The 16,346-nt window shown below is 38.9% G+C and overlaps 1 protein-coding gene across 4 annotated transcripts in view; it reads left to right on the forward strand.

Annotated features, from left to right (window-relative positions):
* Window positions 1-16,346, forward strand: part of PHF20L1 (PHD finger protein 20 like 1) — an 88,227-nt gene that overhangs the window by 10,897 nt on the left and 60,984 nt on the right. For all 4 annotated transcript variants that reach the window (XM_030553852.1, XM_030553853.1, XM_030553856.1 and 1 more), the window contains exons 3-5: window positions 11,878-12,049; window positions 13,232-13,316; window positions 14,370-14,458. In XM_030553852.1, the coding sequence (XP_030409712.1) occupies window positions 11,878-12,049; window positions 13,232-13,316; window positions 14,370-14,458 (346 nt within the window). The remainder of the gene's footprint in view (window positions 1-11,877; window positions 12,050-13,231; window positions 13,317-14,369; window positions 14,459-16,346) is intronic.

The raw sequence follows: 16,346 nt of genomic DNA on the forward strand, positions 1-16,346 counted from the left end.
TGGTTGGAGAAGCTTGCAAATATGAGAAGTCTGTGCATGAAGGCAGTCTCTCCATGGAACAGATATTGGGTTATATGCCCTTTGGGGTAAGGAAGGAAGAACAGGCTTATGTTCAGTGCACAGGACTGGGAGTCAGGAAGTCTGGGTCTATTTCTGTATCATTCTTAGACTTCATATGTGACTTTAAGGAAGTCGCTCAACCTCTCTGTACATCAGTTTTCCCATCTGTAAAATGGAGCCCTTTTCCACCTTACTAGGGACAAAAAACTGTTTGTAAGACACTTTGTATTTCTACAGTGCCTAATATTTGAGCCTCAAAGTTTTATTCTTACGTAAAGAATACCATTCATACTGGACAAATGGCTATATTGAAAAAAAGGCCCTGTATGAATTATTACACTGTGAAAATTAAGTGTGTTAATATGGAAACTTTTTAAAGTGAATATTAAGGTTGGAGGAAAAAAAATATTGAGCCTTTTGTTTGATTTAAATCATGTAACTTAAACTTGTCCTTTCCAATTTTACCTTACAATTTCTGCAATTCACATGGAATGTAAGTGTTAGAATGTGAGAGAGAAAAGTTATGTAAAACTGGCAGATGTCATTATCCAGCAGTAGTAGTCCAGTTCTGTAAAACAGTGTGAAGTGTGGATAATATATTCATAAATGTACAGATTCCAATGCTAGAAGGAACCATAGTTGTTATGTAGTCTGACTTCCTCTAAAACACAGGCCATAGAACTTCCCCAAATAATTATTAGAATAGCTTTTATTTAAAAAGATCCATCCTGATTTAAAAATTGTTAGTGATGGAGAATCCACTTTGGAAAATTGTTCCAATGGTTAATTACTCTCGCTGTTTAAAATGTACGACCTATTTCCAGCCTGCATTTATCTAGCTTTAATATCCAGTCATTGGGTCACGTTTTACCTTTCTCTGCTAGGTTCAAGAGCCCATCATTAAATATTTGTTCCCCAGTAGATACTTGTAGACTTAACTTTCTCTTTGTTAAATTAAATTGAGCTCTTTGAACCTATCATTATAAGGCATATTTTCTAATCCTTTAATCATTCTTGTGGCTCTTCTCTGAACTCTCTTCAATTTATCAACATCTTTCTTTAATTGTAGGCACCAGAGCTGGACACAGTATTCCGGCAGTGGTCGCACCAGTGCCAAATGCAGAAGTAAAATAATGTCCCTAGTCCTACTTGAGATTCCCCTATTTATGCATTCAGGGATTGCATTAGCTTTTTTGGCCACAGTGGCACACTGGAATTCATGTTCAGCTGATTATGAACCATCCTCCCCCAAATATTTTTCTGTCACTGCTTCTGAGAATGGAGTTCCCCCATCCCAGGGCTTTGGAGCGGAGCCTGGAGCTGGAGCAGCTCCGGAGCAGTGGAGCTGCAGGTTTTTGCCTGCAGCTGGAGCACAGCTCCAAAGCCCTTCCCCATCCTGCAAATATGGTCTAGATTCTTTGTTCCTAGATGTATACATTTAGCCATATTAAAACACGTATTTGTTTGCCTCAGCCCAGTTTCTCAAGCGATCTGTGGCCTGTCCTCTTTATTATTTACCACTCCCCCCAATTTCCATCATCTGCAAACTTTATCAATAATGACTTTTTCCTCCAGGTCATAGATAAGTGATAAATAATGTAGGGCTAAGAACCGATCCCTGTGGGACCCCATTAGAAACACAACCACTCGATGACTCCTTTTTTACAGTTATATTTTTAGACCAATCAAGTAGCCAGTTTTTAATCCATTTAATGTGTGCTATGTTAATTTTATATCACTCTAGTTTTTTAATCGAAATGTCATGTGAGCCCTTTTGGGATTAATGAATGCTGTTTCAAATACGTTTGCAACCTGTGGAGTTAAATATTGAAAGCTACCAAATGATGATGTTTTGTTTTTGAACAGCAAGTGTGTGTGTTATCAAGCAGAAGTAGACTGTTTTCATGCAAATAACTTAAAGAAAACATGTTTATTCATTATTTCCTAACTTTATCTGTATAATATCTTTTCCATTTGTGCTGTAGTAGGGAGAACTCTTGGTAAATCAATTTAAAACTCAATCTGATTGATTTTAAAAATGATCATTTAGTCAAATGGAAATTGTGACTGTAGGGCAAAGTATATACTCAAAATCACTTCTACCATTGAATATCAAGATATGGTCAAGGTAATGACAAATATAATTTTATTATTTTCATTTATAATACTCTAGAGTGCTTGCTTGCACTGTTAGGTTTGAGGGAACTTCTTCATGTGTTTGTATTCTATATAGCAGATATCATATTTTTCTATTAATTAATTCTTCTAAATTAAATGGAAGTTAACATGGCTCCTACTGACAACAAAGCTGTTGCTTATGTTATGTGAATCATCAAAATTTGTCAGCATAGCTCTGGGTAGAATGTTCGTTAATTGTTGCTTGAAACCCAGCAGAGGGAACTACTGTAAGGTTTCCGATTACACTATAGCAATCCTACGGTAGCAAATTTTGGACCTGGGAACTTTAGTGAGATATTGAAGTGAGCTAGCCAATCAAGGGGAAAAAAAGTTAGAATAGTCACGCTTTTGTATACTCAATTATGATTTTTTTTACACATATTTCAAAAGCAACACTTTTTTCCTTCTTTCTAGTAGTGAATTTTGGCATACCTATTTACGTACTGACAACCACTGTTCAAGAGTCCCTAGCTTGAAGATGTAGGATCTAAAATGTTACAATGTGTAGAATTCAGGGCACGTAGTCTTAGAATCTATTTTATCACATTAATGTTTTTGTTCTTTTTGCTGGATCCTTGCAAAGTTGTTATTAGTTGAATTTGGCAGGCAGTCATTTTATAGACACTGTAGTTCAGTGTATTAATAGAGTCTCATCTCTAAAGACTGGGATTTGGACTTAATCATAGAATCATAAGACTGGAAAAGACCTCAAAAGGTCAGCTAGTTCCGTCCCCTGCACTCACGGCAGGACTAAATATTACCTAGACCATTCTTGACAGTATTTGTCTAACCTGCTCTTAAAAATCTCTGATGGAGATTCCACAGCCTCCCTAGGCAATTTATTCCAGTGCTTAACCACCCTGATAGGAAGTTTTTCCTAATGTCCAACCTAAACCTCCCTTGCTGCAATTTAAGCCCATTGCTTCTTGGTCCTATTCTCAGAGGTTAATGAGGAAAAAAATGTCTCCCTCCTTGTAACAATCTTTTACATACTTGAAAGCTATTATGTCCCCACTATCTTCTCTTTTCCAGACTAAACAAACCCATTTTTTTTCAATCTTCCCTCATAGGTCATGTTTTCTAGACCTTTAATCATTTTTGTCGCTCTTCTCTGGACTCTCTCAAATTTGTCCACATCCTTCCTGAAATGTGGTGGTCAGAACTGGACACAGTGCTCCAGTTGAGGCCTAATCGAGAAGAATTACTACTTGTGTTTTGTTTACAACATGTCGGCTAATACATTCCAGAATGATGTTACCTTTTTTTGCAACAGCATCACACTGTTGACTCGTATTTAGCTTGTGGTCCACTTTGATTCCCAGATCCCTTTCCACAATACTTCTTCTTAGGCAGTCATTTCCTATTTTGTATGTGCGCAGCTGATTGTTCCTTCCTAAGTGAAGTACTTTAATTGTCCTTATTGAATTTCATCCAATTTTACTTCAGACCATTTCTCTAATTTGTCCAGAAAATTTTGAATTATAATCCTATCCTCCAAAGTACTTGCAACCCCTCTCAACTTGGTACCGTCTGCAAACTGTATAAAGTGTATTCTCTATGCCATTATCTAAATCATTGAAGATATTTAACAGAACTGGACCCAGAATTGATCCATCTTGTTATGCCCTCCCAGCATGACTGTTAATCACTGATAACTACTCTCTGGGAACAGTTTTCTAACCAGTTTTGCACCCACCTGATACTAGCTCCATTTAGGTTGGTTTTTCCTAGTTTGTTCTAGACGGTCATGTGAGACAGTATCAAAAGCTTTACTAAAGTCAAGATACACCATGTCTACCGCTTTCTCTCCTTCTCTCCCCCCCCCCCCCAATGCACAAGGCTTGTTACCCTGCCAGAGAAAACAATCAGGTTAGTTTGACAATATTTGTTTTTGACATATCCATGCTGACTGTTACTTATCACCTTATTATCTTCTAGAGGTTTGCAAATGGATTGCTTAATTATATGCTCCTTTATTTTTCTGGGTACAGAAGTTTAGCTGACTGGCCTGTAATTCCCTGGGTTATCCTTATTTCCCTTTTTTATAGATTGGCACTGTATTTGCCTTTACCAGTCTTCTGGAATCTCACCTGTCTTCCATGACTTTTCAAAGATAATTGCTAATGGCTCAGATATCTCCTCAGTCAGCTCCTTGAGTATTCTAGGATGCATTTCATCAGGTCCTGGTGACCTGAAGACATCTAATTTGTCTAACTAATTTTTAAATTGTTCTTTCCCTATTTTATCCTCTTCTGATCCTACCTCATTTCCACTGGCATTCACTATGTTAGACGTCCAATTACCACCAACCTTCTTGGTGAAAACTGAAACAAAGAAGTCATTAAGCACCTCTGCCATTTCAACATTTTCTGTTATTGTTCTCCCCCCATCATTGAGTAATGGGCCTACCCTGTCCTTGGTCTTCCTCTTGCTTCTAATGTATTTTTAAAATGTTTTCTTGTTACCCTTTATGTCTCTAGCTAATAATAACTTGATTTTTTTTTGTATTGCAGCTCATTCTGCCTACAAATATATGCTTGAGAAATACTGTTTAATGGAAAATACCACTGTGTAGTTGTAAAAGATTGGAGCATATCTTATAGCTCCCTTCTCCTACTGGACCAGGTTTTATTCTTGCTGAGCCAACTCACTCTCTGAGTTAGTTCTATCCGAGATCTCCCACAGAATCCAGGGAAGCAATTTTCAGCAGGGTTCGTTGTTTTATTTTAAGACTTCTCAACAAGACAAATCAAAACCTCAGACTCTTCCCTCAAAGTCTGTACAGACCAAGTAGTCCCGTCCTCCAAATCTCTCCCTCACACCAGTAACCTCAGCCACCCAAAACATCCAGGCTCTTACCTCAGCGCCTCAGTAACAAAGCACTTCACCCAGTCTCCCTTCTGTCCATTTGGTTTCTGGAGCGATGTCTCTCTGCTGTCGCTCCAGTAACAGTCCATTGCTCCAGTAACAGTCCATTGGGAACACAGCCCATGTGTTGCAGTCTCTCCTTCCATTTTCTGCTGCTGTCTTTTGTAAGGATCAGCTAATTTAGTTCCAGCTCTCTTCTCAGGTATAGTAGGAGGGGCTAATCATCCAGCTGTACTCCTCTGACCTAAGAGGAATGGTATCCCTTATACCTTCCCACACTTTCCCCCCTCCCCTCTTGAGTGGGTGTTTTGAGGCTCTCACTACCAAGCACACAGTCTTTTTTTTTTTCAGTTTTTGAAAAGAAGCATTCCTATGGTCCTACCCAGGCTGATACTCTTATTTGAAATTGAAAGGGATGTAGGGCTAAGTACCAACATGTCACACAGGTGTTTCATGGTTTGCCGTCACTTCAGTGCCAGGTGGTCAGTGACCCAGACAAAGGGTATTCCAAACAGTAGTGGTGTTTGAGTGGCTTTACAGCCCATTGTATGGTCAATCATTCTTTCTTGATGACATAGTACTGGATTTCCCCTACTTATGTAAAGGATTAGGGTGCTCTTGTTCATGGAAAGTTTAGAATAGCACTGTACCCATGGTGGTAGATGTCTTGAGAAGGCATTCTCAAGAGAAATCAGGTCTATGCAATACTGGTTTGTTGCATAGACTCATAGACTCATAGGTCAGAAGGGACCAATCTGATCATCTAGTCTGACCTCCTGCACAAGGCAGGCCACAGAACCCCACCCATCCAGTTTTATAACAACCCCTATCCCAGGATCGAGTTATTGAAATCTTCAAAACTGGTTTGAAGACCTCAGATTCATTTTTTGAAATGCTTAATCACACTGGGGGGACCACGTGACTTGTCAAGGGGCTGACTTTTTTTCAGAAGGTCAGTAAGAGGTGTTGCTAATAAGGCAAAGTCAGGCATAGATCTTCCATAGTACCTTTATAGACCTTGGAAGGCCCAGACCCACTTTTTAGTTCTTGGTATGGAACTGTTTGCTAGCACCTCAGGTTTGTCCATTAGGGGTTATACCTTACTGTTCCCCACTAGATTTCTCCAAATATTTCATATCCTGTTTTCCCACCCTGGACTTCTTTAGGTTTACTGTTAAATGGGCATCTCCTAGGCCTTGAAGGATGGCTGCTAGATTCTGAAAGTGGGTGGGCCAGTCCTGGCTGTAGACGGCCACATAATCTAGATAGGCTGTAGCATGATGAAGGTGGGGCCATAACACTTGATCCATCAGCCTTTGAAAGGTGGCTTGACCCTCATGCAAACCAAAGGGCATGGCAAAATGGAATAGGTCCACTGAGGTAGAAAAGGTGTTTTTTCCTGGGAGTTGGTAGTAAGAGGAATTTGCCAATAGCCCTTAACTAGATCTAATGTTGTGATAAAGTGGGCTTGACCAGGACGATTCAGCAGTTCATCAGCTCAGGGCATCGAATATGCATCATAATCAGAAATTACATTTATGTGATGGAAATCTACACAAAATTGAACGGTACCATCCGGCTTTGGTACCAAAATCCCTGGACTATGCCAGAGGCCATGAGATTCCTCAGATACTCCCAATCTTAACAATTCCTGTACTTCCTGAACTAAGAGGTTTCCTGCTTTCTGGGATTTGATATGACTTTCTAATAGGCTTGGCTCCTGGCTTATGCAGACGTGGAGTGTCATCTGGGAGGTTTGTTCTGTTAGTGGGGAAGACCACTACCTTGTAAGGGTGTTTTGTTTGCTTTTTCTGCTTATTAGGCAGCTCTTCCCCAGGTGGCACCTCCTCAATCCTAGTTTTGGCCAGTTTAGGGAGCTGAGGCCCCAGAACCTCTTCTCCCTCCTCCAGATGGATGAAGAGGCTTTCCTGTACCTTCCAGGGTTTTAACAGATTTACATGATAAATCTGCCTTTTTTTTCTCTGTTCTGGACAATGAATTTTGTAATCAGCTGGTTCTGCCCAGTGGAGCACTTCATGTGGGCCCTGCCATTCAGCCAGGAGCTTGCTGGGAACTTGGTCTTCTAGCTCTGGACCCTTTACTATATTGTCACATTGGGGTCTGTAAGGCCTGAGAGAGATTAGTTTGGGAAAAGTGGCCCTCAGACATTATAACCTTTCTCTCATTTGAATGAGACATTGAAGGACAGTGATAAAGTGGGTGGGTTTAGCTTACCAAGGCGCTCTAACCAAGTCTGACACTCCTCAAGGCTGTTTCCCATCAAGAAGCTTGAAAGGGTGGAAGCCTGTTCAGGCTTGTGGTACTTCTCACATTGCAAACAAAAGATAGGGGAGCAGCTGGTGCCAGTCTTTGGCCTCTCCCATAAGCCTTTAACATATTCTTGAGGGTCTTACCGAACTGCTCCACCAGCCCATCCACCTGGGGATGGTAGATTGTGGTCCGGAGAGGTCATTCTTTTCAACGGTGCCCAAACTTGCTGGAGCACCTGAGGCATGAAATTTGTCCCTTGATCTGTGATGACTTCCAATGGAAGGGCAACCTGGGAAAACACTTGGTGTCGTTATTGTGCTATGGTGGAGGCAGAGGTGTTTCATGGGGGGATTGCTTCTGGATATCAAGCAGCATTGTCCACAAATACCAAAAGTGACTGGGCCTATTATATCAATCCTTACCCATTAAAAGGGGCATGAAAGGGGCCCAGCTCAATCTCTTTGGAGTTACTTTTTGACAGTTGGGGCACAGTAAGCAGAAATTGGCTACCTCTTTATATAGCCTTGGCCAAAAGAATCAGACCTATAGTCTTTTTTGGATTTTCACCTTATCTAGGTGTCCGGCCATGGGAAGAGTATCGGCTAGCCATAGGAGCTCATACTGATCGGGCTTGGGGACTAGAAGTTGATATTTGGGTTCTTTAATTTGGAGATGTCTCATGGAATTCAAAGTGGGCAGCTGGTGAGATACGTGTTCAGAGGTGACCATCTTGTTGATTGTGCTGTATTGGTTAAAACAGTCTCAGAGTTTCTGATCATCACATTAAGCTGCCACATTGTCAAAGGTGTAACTCAAGATGCTATTGTCTAGGATGGGGAAGGAGCTCTGCAGTGTATGTGGGTAGGGGATAATGTACAGCCTGTTGGGATGTTCCTTCTCCGGGGCCTGTCCTTTAGGAAGGTTCTTCTCCAGGCGCCACGGTGTCACCTCTGGCACAGACCTAGGCTTGTCCTCCCTTCTGAGATGACTTTGGCTGTTTCTGTGAAACTTGGGACCTTCATGAGACTTCAAAAAGATCAGAGTGAACAAAGGGGAATAGATCCCAGGCATATGGATGTGGGGGCTTTTCTTGCATCTGAAGGGTGTCTGAGGTGGAGGGAACAGATTCTCTTCTGAGGAGAGTCCCAAGATGTGTGCAGTTGCGTCTCAGGATCACTGGTCGGGGTAGGTGATCTATCTGGAGGTGCCCTGTCTGGTCTGCTACCTGCAAAATTACAGATGCCATTGGGTATATATGGATTTCTCCATGGATGCAGGAAATCTGGACTGATCACTCTTGATCTGTGGCTTTGGGTCAGACTAAGTCCTATTGAAGTAGAGTTTATCCATACCACTCCCTCATGTTTGGCCCTATTTTTATTGGGATCAAGAAGAGCCTTGCGTCCTAACTCCTAGGCAGTCCTGCCTGTAAGAACCTTTCCGGTGTCTCCACTTCCTCCACGGCAGATGTGTTTGAACCTCCATAGGGAGAATGTGCAGCTGTTGTTCCAAGACAGTATTGTCCATGAGGTCCACCACCATCTTGGCTTCCAGGCATAGCCATTGGGTAGCTAGGTCCTGGAGCTGTTGAGTTACCTCCTGGAGGTGTCCCATTAAGAAATGACTCCAGTCAAAATTTGTTTCAATAAGCCTATAAAGAGAGACCAAGGCAGCCCAGGATGCTCCCCTGCCCCTACATTTCCTGCTGTCCTCTTTTATACTGTAACTAAGGTCCATCTCTCTTCTCAGTCCGCTGCACTCCTCTGACCCCAGAGGAATGGTATCCCTTATAACTTCACAGGATTGTGTATAAATGTAACATTTATTTCAGTAAAAGATATTAGCTCAGTGGTTTGAGCCTTGGCCTGCTAAACCCAGGATTGTGAGTTCAGTCCTTGAGGGGGCCACTTAGGGATCTGGGGCAAAAATCAGTACTTGGTCCTGCTAGTAAAGGCAGGGGGCTGGACTTGATGACCTTTCAAGGTCCCTTCCAGCTCTAGGAGATAGGTATATCTCCAATTGTTAAATATTAACAGAATACAGTCAGTCACTTTTCTAGCTAATAACTTGTTAAAATGTATCTTGCAGATCAGCCAGCGGACAGATATTTGTTGAATATCATGTTCAACAAACATCACTGATTTTGTTCAAGTAATAGATTTTCTGAATAATACTCAACCAATCTTACTTACAGCATCTTATGTTTTGTTATATCCCTAGCTTCAGTCTTTCATTTTTTTGTTCTGTATTAGATTGTGGTGCACCTTTTACTAAGTTGTCTTTAGTGTTGTCTTCCTCTTTCTCCATATACTGTGTTCTCTACTGCCTCATTTACAATTTCTGCCTTTCATATTGTTTTCCATTTCTCCCAAAAGCATAGTCGCTTCTGTATTTCAACAGTTTATCCCTCCCTCTGTTCTGCTCAGACCAATACATGCACCCCGTGTAGGGCTTGGAAATTTTACCAAACAGCTTATAGCCAGAGACATAAATCTACCAGCCACAGAACAATACAAAATAGGGAAAGGACACTGTATAGGAACAATGTCTAGATGAGGACACACTCTTTCTGCTTTGGGGATGGACAGCTCTACAAGGGATCAGGAAGTGATATAAATTTGAGATCTGGGAAGACTTTCTTCCTTTCTGAGATACCTTCCTGGGACTTGGGAACAACAGGAATCTGGAAAAATAAAATAGGGTAATTGCAAGTGAGATGGGAGTTCTTCACACCCTGGGATTCTTCTGCAAGTCTACAGTTTAAATATTAGCAGACCTTAGTTGCTGCTGATGAAGAAAAGGCAGGTCGGAATGAGCACTGAGAGAGGAGGGAATTGAGATGGGTCTAGGCACGTATTGCGCTGTCTGTTTGTGCTCAATTGCTGAAAAATAACTTGATAAGCAGCAGGGAAGAAGAAAATCCCTAAACTTCATAGAAAGTATTTGTTTGTTTTTTTTTAAAATCAGGATTTAGTGTTTAAAGGTTGCTGTGTCAGAAATTTGAAAATAAAAAAGTTGATATCTCTTTCAATATCAGGTGGCACAGTGCTTCAGGGTAAGGGAATATGCAGTAGGAATAGAAAATGACTGCAGCAGCTGCCACTCTTTAATGTTGAGGGAACATTGTCATTGTGTAGATTGAGTCTCCTGCTTTGGAAATAGGCAGCCCTCCTTTCACGGTAAATAAATGTTTCAGTAGCTCCAGGATCTCTGTCATTTTCTGTCCATTGTCACTCCTATTTTTTGGAAGTGTAGAACTTCCCAAGAAATTGTTTCTAGGTTAACCTGGATTCCCAAAATATTAACTTGGGAGGAAATTACTTAAACTTAAAAAATCCACCAGATAGTTTTAGAAGGTGCTTTTGTGTTTTCAGATCCATTTATGTATTTGCTCTCTTTTCAGCACACCAGTCTTGTAAGCACTTTATGAAACTGAAATAATGTAATCTGGTTATATTGATGGTGGACATTCTGTCAGAAGACTAAATATTGCCTTATTTCTGCCCAACTAGTTGCTCCCTAAAGCCAAAATAGCCCTTAGAAAAATAAAACTAAATAATGTGGCTTGATTCCTGTGGAATCTAAATGCACCACCCTGATCATTATGTAGCCCCACAGATGCTAAAGATTTGAAAAATGGGAAGTCTCTTTGCCAAAGTTAATACAGGTTATACAGATCCCAAAGTAGGGGGTAGTTAAAAAATCCATGTTAAATTCTAACTTTAGGTGATGAAGAGTTGTTCTGATTGAGGGCCACGTGTAGTTGGTTCTACTGATTATATGTAAAGTTTGAGGGGCAATTAGAACCCACAGTCTTTAATTAATACTGGTTTCTTTGTTTTAATGTGCAATTTAAAAAATATTAATATTGAAAAATGACTGTGAATTGGATTCGGTAGTGACAAAGTCTGTGGAGCTGATCTGCAAATTAGTCAACAGCTTAAATTCAAAAGGAATGTTCTGTCAACTCCAATTGTTTTTGATTAGTTAGCAGCTTGGATTTGCCTGAAATCAATGAAGCAAGTATGTGGAACATTTATAATGCAGATTAAAAGTAATTAATTCATTTTTTTAAGCCAGTTCACCACTCTGCTATCCCTCCAGGAAAAGAAACAAACCCTTCTGTTTTTGCTTTAATCAACAAAATTATGAATACAAAGCTAAGCATGAAACTTCCAATATTTAACCCAAATAAGGCATCCATTTGAACATTACCTAGCAGTTTCAGCCTTGAATCTGAATTTTCACAATTGTATGGCTGTAAAACAGGACAGTGACCCACCTTTAATTATATATAGAGGATTTTGCAGCTAGTTATTGTCATATCAACAATTTAACATGTTTAAAACTTCTTTCAAATCCAAACTGGTTCTTAGTACCAAAGGTTGGTGCAGTTAACACCACCAAAGTAGTTTAAACTGTTACATGAGTACATCTTTATGCAGAACGTTGCTGGAAAAAGTTGCACAGTTGACACCTTTCCTTTTGTTGTTGTTCAAGGTATCCATCTCGCATTGAGAAAATAGACTATGAAGAGGGAAAGATGTTGGTCCATTTTGAACGTTGGAGTCATCGCTATGATGAGTGGATTTATTGGGACAGCAATAGATTACGACCCCTGGAAAGACCAGCACTAAGGAAAGAAGGGCTAAAAGATGATGACGAATTTGTTGTAAGTAGCAAGTTAATTTTTTTCGGACTCCTTGCCTAAGTTATTTTATTTAGGCTTGGAAGGATTAGATTTTTATCAGTTAATGCCTGTAAACATCAATTTCACCATAAAACCACAAATGGACGAAAAAATATTTCTTTCAGTGATAATTAGGTCTCTCACATGATTAACTCAAATTTATCGTGCTTAATCGCAGTTTTAATCGCACTATTAAACAATAGAATACCAATTGAAATTTATTAAATATTTTGAATGTTTTTCTACATGTTCATACATATTGTGTTCTGTTTTGTAACTGAAAGCAAAGTGTATATTTTTATTACAAATATTTACACTGTAAAAATGATAAAAGAAATAGTATTTTTCAGTTCACCTCAAACAAGTACTGTAGTGCAATCTCTTTGTTGTGAAAGTGCATTTTACAAATATAGATTATTCACTCAAAACAAAACAGTGTAAAACTTTAGTGCCTACAGGTTCGTTCAGTCCCAATCACTAAGACAAACAAGTTTGTTTACATTTACAGGAGATAATGCTGCCCTCTTATTTACAGTGTTGCTGGAAAGTGAGAACAGGCATTTGCATGGCACTTTTGTAGCCGGCATTGCAAAGTATTTGTGCCAGATGTGCTGAAGATTCATACTTGTATTCTGTGTTGTAATTGAAATAAATATATTTGAAAATGTAGAAAACATCCAAAAATATTTAAATAGATGGTATTCTATTATTGTTTAACAGTGATTAATGGTTTGACAGCCCTAAGATCAAAATTTACACATAGGCAAAGTTTAAAAAAAAAAAAAAATGCTGCTTGAGAACTTAAGGATATTTACTTTGTAAATTTTAATTTGTATATTTTGATATGTGATATAGGTAATTTGTGTTTTAACAGTGCTGAAGTTAAAAGCTTTATAAATGTCAGCAGCTACTGCCATTAAATAATTGTCTGACCCCCCCTTCAAAAATTGTCAAAATTTTGATCAATAAACTTTTTTAAAATGCTTAAAAATAATGATCAATATTATTTGCCAAAGTTATAAAAAGTAAAAATTGAATTCTGCCAAACCTAATGGTATTAATTTTTTTCCCCCCCAAGGTAAATATTGCTAAGTTATAAAGCTTAAGCTTGTTTAGGAAAGGTTTGCAGGGCAAGATATTAACAATTAAAAATGTTTAAATTAGGATTTTAAAGCTGGAGAAGAGGTGCTAGCTCGTTGGACAGACTGTCGATATTATCCTGCTAAGATTGAAGCAATTAACAAGGAGGGTATGTATATAAATATAGTGCATCTGTAAGTACTTTTATTTGTTTACCAGGAACACTGCTATACTCCTGTTTTAAAATCAAAATGTTTACAGATACGGTTTTATTCACTACGTTAAACATACTATAGGAAGCATTGCTAGTCTCTGAGGGTAGGAATGGGTTTGATCTAGTGAGCATTTACCATCTTTTATTTCTATGAAATTAAAAACTTGGGGTACCTCCTCCACGCAATAGTAATGTAACTTTCATTTATAGTAGTGAGATGAACATCCTTGCCTCGATACTATAGAACCCTTCACAGTACTGTTGGTTTGGGTTTACATTTATATGCTTACAGTACCTCAGTTCTTCTAGAAAATTATTAAAAAATCTCATTTCTGAGCTTTGGTAATCAGTGAAATAAGATAAAGTAAATGCGATATTAAAAGGAAAATGCCAGCTAGTTTAGGCATAAATTTTAAAGTAGTTTGACGTTTGCATTGTTTTGTTTTACAATAAAAGCATTGCAATAGTTTTTATTTAAAAACTAAAGAAAATTGGTTTTGGGTATGGGTTTAAATGTACTGATAATATGTGGCATTTTTGGATTAATAAAGTAGAAATTTATAAACAAAAATGAAGCACTACTTATTGTCCAAGCTGTGAGAAATGAAGGATGTAATCATATAAAATAGGTTTTACAGTTCTAGTTCAACTGTCCAAGGTCCTGAAACCACAAACACATATCTTAGTTTATGCGCTTGTCTCCTCTTATAGTCCCATAGAACTCAACACTGAGTTTTTCATTGTGAATAAAGAGGGTTTTTAAGCACTTCTGTCTTAATTGTGTCCCTTTTAATCTTGATGTGATCCAAAGAGGATATGTGATTGTAACCATGAAGGGAAGAACTTTAAATAGATGCTCAATCCTATAGTATTTGCAGAGCCAAAGCACTCACTGATGTCACACAGTCATTTCAGACCCCGTCCTGCATGTATTTGTAGCATTTTGGGGAAGTACTGAGGTAGGTATGTTTCTAACTACTCACAGTGATTGCATCAATCCTGTTTTAGGAACCTTCACAGTACAGTTCTACGATGGAGTTATTCGATGCCTAAAAAGGATGCATATCAAATCTATGCCTGAGGATGCCAAAGGGCAGGTGAGGATATTAGGCATCTTTTCTTGCTTGTTTGTGTTGACTACTAAACAGGGCATGTGGTATTAACAGTGACTTGTGAACAAATTGTCTGCTGAATACCCCATGCAGGAAGGGCCACGTAACACAAATGATTTTAAACTTGCTGCTGCCTTGTCTTTAGGTCCATCAATATGTTGGTTCACCAGTTCTTAACTGCAGGGGCTACCCTAGCATATGCTAGTGATGTCACCTCAGTTATGAAACCTCTGAGTACAGTATGCTCTCCTCACTGGCTCATCTGTTCCCTGACTGTTCTCTTTCCAATGGTCCCAACCCAGGACCACATAGGTGCTAACAGGTTCTCTCCTCCTTGGTCTTTATGGCCCTTTAGAAGAGGCCTTAGCCTATCAGTGGGCCGCTATGGTGGATTTGTTACAATGTCAGATTTCTACCACCTTCTTTTATTAATTCACAGTTGGTTCATTTTTTTTGTCTCCCTATGCCAAACCTTTTATCTGTAACAGTCTCAGTGCCGTCATAGAAGAGAGTAGCACCCTACAGGAAGGGGATGACATACACAGATACAAGCTAAGATCAATAGCAGGATTTTAACTAAAATACTTAAGATTTTTATCCAAGTTTTATCCAGTCTCCAAATTTGTATGAAGCCTGCTTTGAGCAATAATCTTTTTAGAGTAATTGTGCTGGTAATGAGAAATTTTAGCTATTTTTAAAAAATGAAATGATTGTCTGAAACTTGCTAAAAGAAGCAAGCCAATTGATAAAACGCAAATAGTTATAGTCCCCAGTTTTTCAAGAAATTGTTCTTTTACTTGGAAGAGCAGAATTCAAATGTCTAATCTGCTCTGGAAAATGACATAAAATGAATAAATTACTGGATTTGGTTTTTATATGACTATTTGCAAATGGAGAAATGGGAGGGCCTTTTAAACAATAATTTGTGCATGCTTCTGTGTAACTGATAGCTTTAAATCATGATATGACAATCATGCAAAGAAGTTCGGACTTTGGAGGAGGACAGGAAATGGATTATTTGAGGCATCTTCAGACTTCAATCGCCCCCCTCACCCTTTTTTTCTTTTTTTTTTTTTAATTAAATACTCACATAACCATCCAGCAAGAGGCTGATGGTAATGTATATTCTGTTGAGTTTCTGTACAAACATTTAATTGTGTATAACCCGATGAGGTAAGAAGTTAAACATTATTTCATTCAATTTTACAAATAGGGAAACTTAGGCAGGGAGGTTGTGCCTTGAATAAAGAAGAATAGTGAGCTTGGATTAGAGTTCAGAAGTGTCCTTTGCTTGTTTCACTAAATCATGTTGTCTGTTACACTATTGAGATACTGCTCTGCAGCTAAAGGCCACTTTGGCTTCTCAGCTGAGAAACAAAAGCTCAGCTGAAACAGCCATCCAGTGACGGGAGGAAGTCTGTAAGCATGCTAGTGCCATAAATAGCAGTCCAAATGGCATTCTTACAAACGCAATAAATTATTCTGCTTATCTTCAAATATTGAGACGCTTGTGGTGTTGGATTTCATGTATCTGAGGCCAAACCTGAGTGGCTATAGTGGAGATCTTGAGGAATAATCACTGGGACAAACTTGCATTTTTGGCAATTAATTTTCATGTCTACACGGGCTAGGAAATGTTTACATTTAAAATGAAAGATGAGATTAACCTTGACATTTCTAAATCCCCCAAATCAGAGGCAGGAGTACAAATCTCTTGATCTCAAAGCAGGCTCTGGGTTTCATTTTTAAGTAGTAATATAACTGCTGGACAGGAGACTAGGTAAATCTGTTATGCTATGGCAAAAAATATCCATCTTTATTTCAAAAGTATTTGTGTTGTAAAAATTAAAATACAGCCCAAGATTGGTTTGAA

Source organism: Gopherus evgoodei, chromosome 2 (assembly GCF_007399415.2).
Source record: "Gopherus evgoodei ecotype Sinaloan lineage chromosome 2, rGopEvg1_v1.p, whole genome shotgun sequence".
NCBI lineage: Eukaryota > Metazoa > Chordata > Testudines > Testudinidae > Gopherus > Gopherus evgoodei.